At 47.1% G+C, this 13,068-nt stretch overlaps 2 protein-coding genes across 4 annotated transcripts in view; both read right to left on the bottom strand.

Moving 5' to 3' along the window:
* The window catches only part of LOC134226298 (uncharacterized protein DDB_G0271670), a 236,034-nt gene that overhangs the window by 115,131 nt on the left and 107,835 nt on the right, over positions 1 to 13,068 (bottom strand). The gene's annotated exons all lie outside the window — the stretch shown is intronic.
* LOC134222867 (uncharacterized) lies at positions 4,423 to 9,968 on the bottom strand. The gene is made up of 2 exons (XM_062702011.1): positions 4,874 to 9,968; positions 4,423 to 4,613 (listed from the first exon to the last, which is right to left on the bottom strand). Exons 1-2 carry the CDS (start codon positions 9,966 to 9,968, stop codon positions 4,423 to 4,425), a joined length of 5,286 nt encoding a protein of 1,761 aa, XP_062557995.1.

The following is a 13,068-nucleotide window of genomic DNA, read 5'->3' as shown; positions in this document are numbered from 1 at the left end:
ATTCATCTCCGAAATCTACTAGTTGTCAACTAGGAATAGATGCAGTGAAGCATTTCTTGAAAAGGGATACAATCCGTCTGACAAGAAAGCACATCTTGGCATTCTTTATTGTAGTACGTCCAGAAGAGACCAAGCACCAAGTCAGTGAAGCCATGTTTGGTGCTTGCACCGAGCCCCATTTCCACCCAGTGACCCGAAGGATGCCCACAGCGTGCTCAAATGCGAGAGTAATCAGCCATTCGATTTGTGGTGTGTATATTCCTAATCCTGCCCATTATGGGTTCTCAAGTTCAAGTACGAGATGTATAAAACAGTCTTCGATGTTGATGTGTTATATTACTAATATTCCAAATAAGACAAGGTATTTTTCTTCATGGTGTGTCTTGGTACGTTAGGGACGGATGTTATTTTCGACATCATCTCATGACTCTTTGATGTTCATTAGCTGTTCTAACAGCCCAAACAGTTCGGTTTGGCACTTTGACTAGCTTTTGATCGTATTTGGTGTTTGCGATTGGTGTTATTCTTTAACTGTGAAGAGGGTCAAAACGAATCTACTGAGTTAGAAAGAAAGCTAGAATAAAAAATCATATCTCTCAATTATTTTTTAGATGTATACATCAACATGAAGTTCTGCACCATATTATGTCGAAAATATGGGAAGACGAGGAAAGTCTCTCGAACAGAGAAATCGATCGGAAACAGCTTCGGAAGCGAAGGATAAGCGACGGATTTATAGAATTGTGATGAATCAGAAAGGAACAGCATCTCATCCGTGCGGAAATGCACCTACCGGTAACTCAAAGGAGAGTACAACAAATTCTGGCAACTAACAAGAATTTGGAGTGACGGAGAAGGCCGGCGGAAAAGTATATTTCTTGCACTCTGGAATGGAAAAACGTGCTCTTTTCGAATAAAAAGAAGTTTAATTTGGGTGGTCCAGATCGCTGGCGGAGCGAAACCATCGGCGAAGACCACTGCGACGAAAAGGGATTAGCAATTGGAAACTCGGTTTGTGGAACTGCAAATCTCTCAACTTCATCGGGAGCACACGCATACTCGCCGATGTGCTCAAGGACCGTGGATTCGGCATCGTAGCGCTGCAGGAGGTTTGTTAGAAGGGATCAATGGTGCGAACGTTTAGAGGTATAATCATACCATCTTCCAGAGCTGCGGCAGCACACACGAGCTGGGAACAGCTTTCATAGTGATGGGCGATATGAGGCGCGTGATCGGGTGGTGGCCGATCAATGAAAGAATGTGCAGGTTGAGGATCAAAGGCCGGTTCTTCAACTTCAGCATAATCAACGTCCATAGCCCACACTCCGGAAACACTGATGATGATAAGGACGCATTCTACGCGCAGCTGGAACGTGAGTACGACAGCTGCCCAAGCCACGACGTCAAAATCATCATAGGAGATTTGAACGCTCAGGTTGGCCAAGACAGAGGAGCTTAGACCGACTATTGGAAAGTTCAGCGCTCACCGGCTGAAGAACGAAAACGGCCTACGACTAATTGATTTCGCCGCCTCCAAGAATATGGCCATTCGCAGCACCTACTTCCAACACAGCCTCCCGTATCGGTACACCTGGAGATCACCACTGCAGACAGAATCACAAATCGACCACGTTCTGATTGATGGACGGCACTTCTTCGATATTATCGACGTCAGGACATATCGTGGCGCTAATATCGACTCTGACCACTATCTGGTGATGGTTAAACTGCGCCCAAAACTATCCGTCATCAACAATGTTCGGTACCGACGACCGCCGCGGTACGACCTAGAGCGACTGGAGTAACCTGATGTCGCCACTGCATACGCGCAGCATCTCGAGGCAGCGTTGCCGGAAGAGGGTGAGCTCGATGGGGCCCCTCTTGAGGACTGCTGGAATACATGAATACATTAACGACGCAGCGGAGAACAACGTCGGGTATATGGGTCGAAGTCGACGGAACGATTGGTTCGACGAAGAGGGCAGACAGATGGAGGAGAAGGACGCAGCGCGGGCGGTCGCGCTGCAGCAAGGTACCCGGCAGAACGTGGAACGTTGTAGACGGAAGCGGAGACAGCAGACCCGCCTTTTTCAGGAGAAGAAACGCCGCCTGGAAGAAGCGGGGTGCGAGGAGATGGAACAGCTGTGCCGTTCTCAAGATACACGCAAGTTCTACCAGAAGCTCAAAAAGCCCGGAAAAGCTGGCCACTTGTCTGCACAAACTGATAGCCAGAATCTGGGAAACCGAACAGCTACCGGAGGAGTGGAAGGAAGGGGTTATATGCCCTATCTACAAGACAGGCGACAAACTGGAGTGTGAAAACTTTCGAGCGATCACCATCCTTAATGCCGCCTACAAAGTGATATCCCAGATCATCTTCCGTCGTCTGTCACCATTAGTGAACGAATTCGTGGGAAGTTATCAAGCCGGCTTCGTCGACGGCCGCTCGACAACGGACCAGATCTTTACTGTACGGCAAATCCTTCAAAAATGCCGTGAATACCAGGTCCCAACGCACCATCTGTTCGTTGATTTCAAGGCGGCACACGACAGTGTAGACCGCGTAGAGCTATGGAAAATTATGGACGAGAACAGCTTCCCTGGGAAGCTTACCAGACTGATCAAAGCAACGGTGGATGGTGTGGAAAACTGTGTGAAGATTTCGGGCGAACACACAAGTTCGTTCGAATCGCGCCGGTGACTAAGACAAGGTGATGGACTTTCGTGCCTGTTGTTAAATTGTTCAACATTGCGCTAGAAGGTGTCATGAAGAGAGCCGGGTGTAACAGCCGGGGTACGATTTTCAACAGATCCAGTCAATTTATTTGCTTCGTGGATGACATGGACATTGTCGGCCGAACATTTGCAAAGGTGGCAGAACTGTACACTTGCCTGAAACGTGAAGCAACAAAAGTTGGACTAATGGTGAATGCGTCAAAGACAAAGTACATGCTTGTGGGCGGAACCGAGCGTGACAAGGCCCGCCTGGGAAGCAGTGTTACGATAGACGGGGATACCTTCGAGGTGGTCGAGGAATTCGTCTACCTCGGATCCTTGCTAACGGCTGACAACAACGTTAGTCGTGAAATACGAAGGCGCATCATCTGTGGAAGTCGGGCCTACTAAGGGCTCCAGAAGAAACTGCGGTCGAAAAAGATTCGTCACCGCACCAAATGTGTCATGTACAAGACGCTTATAAGACCGGTTGTCCTCTACGGACATGAAACATGGACAATGCTCGAGGAGGACTTGCAAGCACTCGGAGTATTCGAGAGACGGGTGCTTAGGACCATCTTTGGTGGTGTGCAAGAAGACGGTGTGTGGCGGCGAAGAATGAACCATGAGCTCGCCCAACTCTACGGCGAACCCAGTATCCAGAAGGTAGCTAAAGCCGGAAGGGTACGATGGGCAGGACATGTTGCAAGAATGCCGGACAGCAACCCTGCAAAGATGGTGTTCGCTTCCGATCCACCAGGTACGAGACGGCGTGGAGCGCAGCGAGCGAGATGGGCAGACCAGGTGCAAAACGACTTGGCGAGCGTGGGGCGTATCCGAGGATGGAGAGATGCGGCCTCGAACCGTGTATTGTGGCGTAAAATTGTTGATTCAGTGTTATCTGTTTAGATGTAAACTAAATAAATGAAAAAAAAAAAAATAAGATCGCTGGCAAAACTATTCACATGATTTGCTGAACGATCCGGAGGTTAAAATGAGCAGAAACTTCGGTGGTGGAGCGTTAATGGTTTGGGGAGCATTTTTTTCCAGGGTAAACTTTCATTGGCAAGGATTATACAAAAAATGAAGTCAGCAGACTACACTGAAATGCTAGTAATTAGTTTGATCGAGCACGAAGAGCAGTTGATGGGTTCGCAGTTTGTGTTCCAGCATGGTAACGCTGGAATCCACAACTCGAAGTTGAACAAAGCATTGTGTTTTGGTACCGGGTAATATCCTCCTTTAGTAGCAGTGGTGGCTCCTCAACACTCGATTGGGTACGTTAACCAATGGGAATCGTAGTAGGGGGCACAATTCTTCCTCTATTCAGTTTATAATTACACACTCGCGGTTACATTGAAACACCTTATATTTAGGAAAAACACTTATTCAAACAGATCTACATTTATTACACTTAACATCTAACAATTATTCTTATGTACTAACGACAAATATACATTTGGCCATTCGTTGGCCTAAAACCGGCGCGCCAACAGCGTAGTTGGATGGTTGGTTCGACGATAACTGAAACTACAAAAAAGTCATCTCCTGAACGACGATCGCAATTTAACGAGGCTGGCCAGAAGTTCTGGCCCAGAACGAGTGATATCCACCACTGTGCATCCAGGTGGGCAACTTCTCAAACGTTCTCCGTAATAATGACCCAAGCTCTCATCGCGATCAGCTCTAGGTGGAACGAATGGTTGTTTACAACCGAGGCGATATCACTTTCGCTTTCCTTGATATACGCAGGCTGGCTGGCTGGACGGTCAGAGGTCTATTGTTTGCTCCAACAGCAGAGTACAGTGGATAGAATTTATTTTTGGTGATGAACAGGGATGAAGTTTGTAAGGTGCAATAATCCAACATCCTCACCCACCCAGGAATTGCTTCAATTGCTGAAAAGATAAAATAATATCCTCTTCGACGGGAACGGAAATGGGAAGGTTGAGCTGGATTTTCTTTAATTTTGATGGTTGTCTGTTGAATGCGGAGATGGCAAAAAAAAAATTTTCTACGGGACGCTTGAGAATTCCGGACACCGTTTTCAACGTAACCACCCTTACAATACCGTCGGCACCAGAATGAATAGCAGTGATTCGGCCTAATTTCCATCTCACTGGAGGCTGATTATCCTCCCGAATTATCACTAACCCACCAACATCGATCTTAATCGGTGGTTTCCATCGCTTATTTCTCCCCTGAAGCTGGCACAGGTATTCACGCCGCCACCTCTTCCAAAAATCTTGGAGCAGCTTCTGCATCAATTGGAAGCGATCCAGTCGGTTCAGTTGGACATTTTCCAAATCAGGATCCGGTAAGCTTTGCAGACTTGAACCAATCAAAAAATGTGACGGTGTTAATGGCTCCAGATCGTTGGGATCGTCCGACATGGGCGTCAACGGTCTTGAATTTAAACAACCCTCTATCAGTACGAGCAACGTGGTAAAATCCTCGGGTGATAACGGGTTTTCTCCTACTACCTTAACCAGGTGAATTTTGGCAGACCGCACCGCGGCCTCCCATAGGCCTCCGAAGTGAGGAGCACTCGGTGGATTAAAATGCCATCGTGTTCCTTGTTCCGAGCAGTATCTCGCCACACCCTCACGATGTTCTTTCATTCTCAGTAGCTCGTCCAATTCCTTCAACTTGTTCCGCGCTCCTACGAAGTTTGTGCCGTTGTCGGAATACAAATCTTTGCATTTCCCTCTTCTGGCCGAGAATCGGCGCAGGGCTTGGATAAACCTGTCAGTAGTCAGGTCCGAAACAAGTTCGAGATGCACCGCCTTGGTACACAAACAGATGAACACAGCGACATACATTTTTACCACTGGGCGGCGGGGTGCTGGCCGGACTAAAAATGGCCCACAATAATCTACTCCGGTCTGGGAAAACGGTCGGGATACGGTAACACGTGGCGCTGGCAGCTCTCCCATAAACTGCTCGATTGATGATGGCTTCGCCCGAAAGCACTTCATGCATTGGTGTATTACGTTTCGCACCACGCTTCTTCCTCCAAGCGGCCAGAAACGTAATCGAACAGTAGCCAATAATAACTGCGGTCCCGCATGCAGTAGTTTTTCGTGGAAATAATGTAGAATCAGCCTTGTCAGCTGATGGCGTGCTGGTAAAACCATCGGGTGCTTCGTATCCTCTGTCTCTTTCGAATGCGCTAGTCGTCCTCCTACTCTAATAACCTGATCCTCTGATATGTACGGGTTGAACCAACGCAGTGGCGACCTTCTCGGAACAGAGTCTCCTTTTGACAGTGCCTTCCATTCCTCCACAAAAAAATCCTTCTGAACTCTCCTCACCAGGTTGACTTCTGCTCCCTTCAGCTCCGCTGTTGTAAGGAACTTCGGCGGATTCCGTTGATCTCGTGGTGTACGCAACAGATTGAGATATCGTAACCAATAGGCAGTTCGTCTAACGAGCTCGATGTACGATGAGGATCGACCTATGTACCATTCGTTGAACTCCTCGACAGATGAGTTCATACATGCGACAGCTGTATGTCTCTTCTCCTTCTCCGCTTCAGCTCCGCTTGGTAGCTCTGGAGATTCTGGCCAATTTTCGGGTTGCTTCTCCAGCCATCTCGGGCCACGCCACCAGAAATCGTTGTGCATGATCTCTTGCGGCATGAGGCCTCTCGAAATAAGGTCGGCCGGATTTTCTATTCCTGGAACGTGCCTCCACTGTTCTGGATTTGTGAGCGTCTGGATTTTTGACACTCGGTTAGCCACGTACGTAGTCCAGGTTGTCGGTAAGGCTTTGATCCAACGCAGGACACAGGTAGAGTCCGTCCAAAAAATCACCTGCGTGGGTATTTTTAATGAATCCAGAACCGTTATAAAGAGTTCCGCCGACAAAACAGCGCCACACAGTTCCAGACGCGGAATAGTTTGGCATTTCAAGGGCGCCACCCGTGATTTCGATGACAGAAGGCGCACTTTTATCCTTCCTGCTGCATCTACACTTTTTATGTATACGCAACAACCATATGCCTTCTCGGAGGCATCCGAGAAGCAATGAAGTTCCATGGAGACTGCCGCGGGGACGATGACATAGCGATCAATTCTGACTTTGTTCAACAGGGGAAGCTGGCCAATTAATTTCCTCCACGTCTCACCCACCGTCGAAGGTATGGGCTGGTCCCAGTCCAGCGCACGATCGTCGTCGTCCCTATATTTCCATAGCAACTGCATCACAATTTTAGCAGATGTGATTGCGGCTCCGAGTAACCCCAAAGGGTCGAATAGCGTAGCTATAATCGAGAGTACCTCCCTTTTACTGTACTGCTGACTTGGTCGCTCCGAAGGAATGTTGAAGCTGAATTTCAGCTGATCACTCTTCGGCATCCAGATAAGCCCGAGGGTTTTGATGGACGGATCCGGGTCCAAATTGATTCCGTCCCCCGCTCGAATCGCTAAACTGTCTTCAGGAAGTCCCTCCAAGACCTTGGGGCTGTTGGATGCCCACTTCCTGAGTCTAAAACCGCCTTCTTCCATCATATCACTCAGCTGTTTCCGCAACTCACAGGTTTCTTCCACCGTGTCTGCTCCCGTGATAACATCATCCATATAGGTGTCTTCACTCGCCGCACGTGATCCGAGGGGATATGCCATTTCTCCATCCACCGCTAGCTGTTTGAGAGTTCTTGTGGCTAAGTATGGAGCTGGTTTAGTACCGTACGTAACGGTCTTGAGCTCATATACGCTGATGTTGTCTTGAGGATCTGAGCGCCACAGTATACACTGCAAAGCCCTATCCTCCGGGTTAACCCATACTTGCCGAAACATCTTCTCGACGTCAGAAACGAGCATTATTTGCTTGGTACGGCTTCGCATGATGATTGATCTGAGATCATCCTGTATCAACGGACCTGTCAGCAGCACGTCGTTGAGCGATACGCCGGACGATGTTGAGCAGGAGGCATCGAACACCACCCTGACCTTGGTTGTAGTGCTGTCCTCCTTGAAAACGGGATGGTGCGGTAAAAAGCACCGCTGTTTTGTTGTTAAGGCCGCCCCTTCGACCTTCTCCATGTGTCCCATCGACTCGTATTCCTCCATGAAATCGTGGTAGCTTTTGTGCAGGTTGGCATTCCTTGCCAGCCGTCGCTCCGTACCTTGAAGACGCCGGATCGCAATGTCCTTGGATTCGCCCAACCGTTGACTAGCGCCTTCCTCCTTTGGGAGTGTAACCGTGTACCTGCCATCGGGATTCCGTTGGACTGTATTTTGGAATAGGTCCTCACATCGTTTTTCCTCCTGTGAGAGTACCTTGACCGAACTAACCTCTTCGCTAGACCAGAACCGGGCAACTAGAGATTCCAGTTTCTCTGTTGCGGAAGCGTTGCAGGTAATGTGCAGATCCTGATGAGAATTGGATAAACCTCCACACACCACCCATCCGAAAACCGATTCGTTCAGCGTCGGCAATTGGTTGCCTAGGTTAATTCTTTGACCGGTTTCGAAGAAATCGAAAAATGATTCGATACCGAGTACCAAGTCGACTCTACTGGACTCGAAGAAAGCGGGATCTGCCAGTTTGATTCCTGGGGGTATCGACCAACCATCCGTGCGCATTGTAGCAGTTGGCAGATTCACCGTTACGTTGGGAAGAACGAGGAAGTTCATTGCTTGCGAGAAAGGAGAAACTCGCGACCGCACCACCGCTTGTATTTTGTGTTTGACCTTGGTTCCTGCTTGACCGATTCCGCGCACCGATATATCCACCTTTTCTCGTTGGGTCTTCATACGTTGACTCAGTCGCTCCGTGATGAAGTTGCTCTCTGAGCCCGAATCCAATAGAGCGCGAGCAGGAAACCTTCCACCTTGATCATCTTCCACTACGACGACCGCAGTTGCCAGCAAAACTTGCGAAGAATATTGTTGAGTCGCACCAGAAACCGAAATGTCGGTGGCCACCATATTGACCACCTGAGAGGAACCCGAACCAGAAGCTTCGTTAACTCCGGAGGACTCCTTTGGGATTGAAGGATGGTTGCCCCTAGCAACCGCTGCGACCTTCGCAGAACTATCCTTCTCCGACGTGAAACACACCAAAGTGTGGTGACGACCCTTGCAATTCTTGCAATTGAACTTGGACAAATGACCCACTCGGAAACAATTCCTATAGAGGAAGTGGGTCCTTAGTAGCGAATCCCTGTCAGCCACCGACTTCTTTTGAAACACACTACATTGATGGAGGTAGTGGTTCTCCTTACATGCCACGCATCGTGCTCCTGACGACGACTGTACCGTGCTGTAACTCGCCTTCGCTGTAGACTGTTTCTGCCTCTGGGATTGTGGCTGTAACGGTTGAGCACCCCTGGACTCAGCCGCCTTTGTTGGAAGCGACTCGAGAACACGTATTCTTCGCTGCAGAAACTCCGTCAGATCCTCCAAAGTATCCTGCTCCTTCGTGGATGAAAACTCCTCCCAACCTCGGCGAGTCACCGGGTTGGTAAGAAGATTCACTAGCAGGAGATGCTTATATTCCGCTGGCTCGACAACCTGGTCTAATGTTTGCACAATTCTTTCGAAACCTTCGACAAGAACGTGCAAGTCCGAAACCGACTCCTTAGAAAGCGAAGGAAGACAAAAGAGCGACTGAACCTGCCTTTTCTTAAGCTGCTTACTATTGTTATAGCGCTTAGTAAGCGCATCCCACGCGATCTTATAATTAGCCTGCGTTATCTTTAGTGGATCGATTAGAGCCTTTGGTTCCCCCTGAAGACACCCCTTTAAATAATGAAATTTTTCCACCTCCGGTAGATCAGTCCGCCAGTGGATCAAGGATGTGAATAAGTCACGGAAACTAATCCACTCGTCGATATCACCGTTGAATGACTGCAGCTTGATTTGCGGCAGCCGTACATGGTCGAGGACCCCATGCACCATCGAGTCGTTTGCACGCGATGACTGGTCCTGCTCTGGTAGACCCTGTAGCTCCTTCGCCTTGTCCGTGAGGGATGACTTCGAGCGGTAGTATCGATCGCTGTAGATAAGACGATCCTTGTTGAAGGTCTCATCATCCTCGTCGTAGTCGTCGTGGCATTTGATCTCCACCAACGTCTCGCCGTACTTCTCCCAAAGTTCACCAACCCTCTCTAAGCGCATGTTGACATCAGTTGCAGTGGTGGCTTCATCGTAGCGTTGAACGAATTTCCAAATATCGTCCAGGTCGGCTTGAATTTCCCCCAGCTTCACGACCAAAGCCTTCAACGATGTCAGCTTACGGGGCGCCATGTTGTTTGGAGTTACTCGCACACGAAACGGAAAGAGAGACCAATGGTGTAGTGATCCACGTGATTCCAAACTTCGGCAGGCATATACTGTGTATATTTACCTAGCACAGTGAAATGCGTCACCAATCCACGTAAACCAAGCAGGAACACTGAATCTCCAAGGGTCGATTGATAACGTCAGTCTTTCAACAGCACAGCTCACAAGTGTGTTAACCGAGGGGCATAGAGTAAGAGGAACTAATGTAGTATCCAACGAGCCTGGCCACGGCAGGCCATATACTAGTGTATATTACCTTCAAATACAAGTGGCTGTACCCAAACGATAATCCAACTCCTTTAAGGTATGTGGCGATGGCGACGGTAGTTATTATTAATGCTCAACGTTAATCAGTGTTTGGGCAGGAAACCAAGAGGAAAAAATTAGGTGTAATATCCAAATGTTATGCTTCGGCAGGGCATATACTGTGTTGACTCACCTGAGCAACTAACAGCTGTGCTAAGCCCTAAGCAGAGCAAAACTTCAAATCCAAACCAAATATCGCAAAATGGCACCAAGTGCACTCAGGAAGTGGTCACAAATGATTCGTCGAAGATGTGCGTCAAGGTTTCATTGGAACTGCCAAACTACTGAATCCGGTTCGAAGGACCAAAATGTTTTGGTACCGGGTAATATCCTCCTTTAGTAGCAGTGGTGGCTCCTCAACACTCGATTGGGTACGTTAACTAATGGGAATCGTAGTAGGGGGCACAATTCTTCCTCTATTCAGTTTATAATTACACACTCGCGGTTACATTGAAACACCTTATATTTAGGAAAAACACTTATTCAAACAGATCTACATTTATTACACTTAACATCTAACAATTATTCTTATGTACTAACGACAAATATACATTTGGCCATTCGTTTGGCCTAAAACCGGCGCGCCAACAGTGTAGTTGGATGGTTGGGTCGACGATAACTGAAACTACAAAAAGTCATCTCCTGAACGACGATCGCAATTTAACGAGGCTGGCCAGAAGCTCTGGCCCAGAACGAGTGATATCCCGCTCTTTTCAGTCACAGCCAATCTCTCGCAGCATATCCACCACTGTGCATCCAGGTGGGCAACTTCTCAAACGTTCTCCGTAATAATGACCCAAGCTCTCATCGCGATCAGCTCTAGGTGGAACGAATGGTTGTTTACAACCGAGGCGATATCACTTTCGCTTTCCTTGATATACGCAGGCTGGCTGGCTGGACGGTCAGAGGTCTATTGTTTGCTCCAACAGCAGAGTACAGTGGATAGAATTTATTTTTGGTGATGAACAGGGATGAAGTTTGTAAGGTGCAATAATCCAACAAATTGAAACAAAAAAAAACATTGAAGCTCTTGTTTGGCCAGCATGTTCCCCGGACCCAAATCCAATCCAATGATATTTTGAATGAAGATGAAAGTGGTGCTATTTTTATTTCGCAGCCTATTTTGCCTTTTTCATGAACTTATTGAAAATGTGAATGTTTCTCAAACAAAATCTTTCAATCAGATGACAAATGGTTTGTTCTACATTTTTTTTTAAAAAGAAATCCACAAACTTTTATCAAATAATTTTTAAACAGGGTGGTGCTATTTTTATTTCGCTCAGTGTATGCATAAATAGACCCATGTTTCGCAGGCGCGTCTTTTTTGTTCGTGATTTCACGGAGAGCGGATGGCGTCGGACAGTGGTACCAGCGTCAACGGCTGCCGTTTCAGTCGCAGCGTTGCTGGTGGTACCAGTAGCTGATGGGTACCGCTCCAAAAAAAATCGTTTGGGTGGCGTCTGTAGTGGTCAATCGGCGGTTGTGACGACTGCCGTGAAGTTTTCCAAAGATTCAAAAAATGGAGGACATTTTTTGAAACAGAAGTGTTCGAAGAATGCCATTGGAAGCAGTGAACTACCCTAGCGGCACACATGTTCCACATAGGTTGCTGCAACTGATTTGTTATCATATTCAGTCACATACAAGTTGCTGCAACCATTTCTGTCTGACTTGTGCTGCTCGGGTATCTAGTAATAGCCATTAGTTTTAGTAGGGTTTTGATCACCGTGAATTTTTATATTTCTTGGATTGTTGATTTTTTTCGGTGAAAAAAATCAACATTTCAAAAAGTATAATAGCCATTAGTGATTGAAGAGGCGCATTTTTAGAAATAATCAGGTTTTTGCAGGACCATAAGTTTTATATATAGTGGAAGTTGTATCGAGGCGAATTATATTCAAAGTACAAAACACAATCGTTTGGCGACGGCAGAAAGTTTTATAAAATCTTTGGCGTCGGAATCACAAGCGCACTTCGGAGGGAGACGCTGCGATAAAGTCATTAGCTTCGATGGCATTTGTAGCTTCTTAGTAGCTAATCAACGGCGTTAGCAGCACTGAAATGGATTTTCCTCTCAAAATTATGACTTTGGTTTTGTTGCTGTTCATGGTTGAAAATGCGCATTATAGACGATAAATCGGTTCTTTACAGGATCACCATACAAGAGAAAGTTGAATTAAGAGCAATTTTCACTAATCACAAAGCATAATCACATATCGAGGGCAAACAATTCGATGACGGCAGTATCGGTCCCAGTGTCGGCCGTCGGCGGGAGGTTGATGCAGAAAATGTATTCGCTAAGGTAGCTTCAGTTATTTGACGGTAAACTATCGAGTTTCTATCTTCAGCGAACATTTTTTTCGCAAGATTCTGATATTGGTTTTGCTGCTTTTAGTGATTGGAATTGTGCATTATTGAAGGTAAATCGATTCTTTTCAGGACCTCCATAGTGCAAAACAACCGCATTGTAACTGCAGAAAATAAATTCAATGGCATCAGTAACGGTCCCAGTGACAGCCGGTGGTGGTTGCTGCAGAAAATGTATTCGTTAAAATTGCGTTACCAGCGATTGGCCGTGGTCAGCGACAGCAGCACTAAAGTACAATTTTCTCAAACAAAAATTATAATGTTTCTGTTGCTGTTACTGATTGAAAATGCGGGTTATTGAAAATAAATCACTTCTTTTCAGGACCACTATTTCCTACAAAAGAAAGCTGATCCGATTAAAATATGTCTGCAATGGACAGCAGAAAAACGC

The sequence above is a fragment of the Armigeres subalbatus genome, chromosome 3, assembly GCF_024139115.2.
Source record: "Armigeres subalbatus isolate Guangzhou_Male chromosome 3, GZ_Asu_2, whole genome shotgun sequence".
Classification (NCBI taxonomy): domain Eukaryota; kingdom Metazoa; phylum Arthropoda; class Insecta; order Diptera; family Culicidae; genus Armigeres; species Armigeres subalbatus.
Note: the sequence above shows the minus strand (reverse complement) of the source record. Positions and strands in the feature narration are given on the sequence as shown.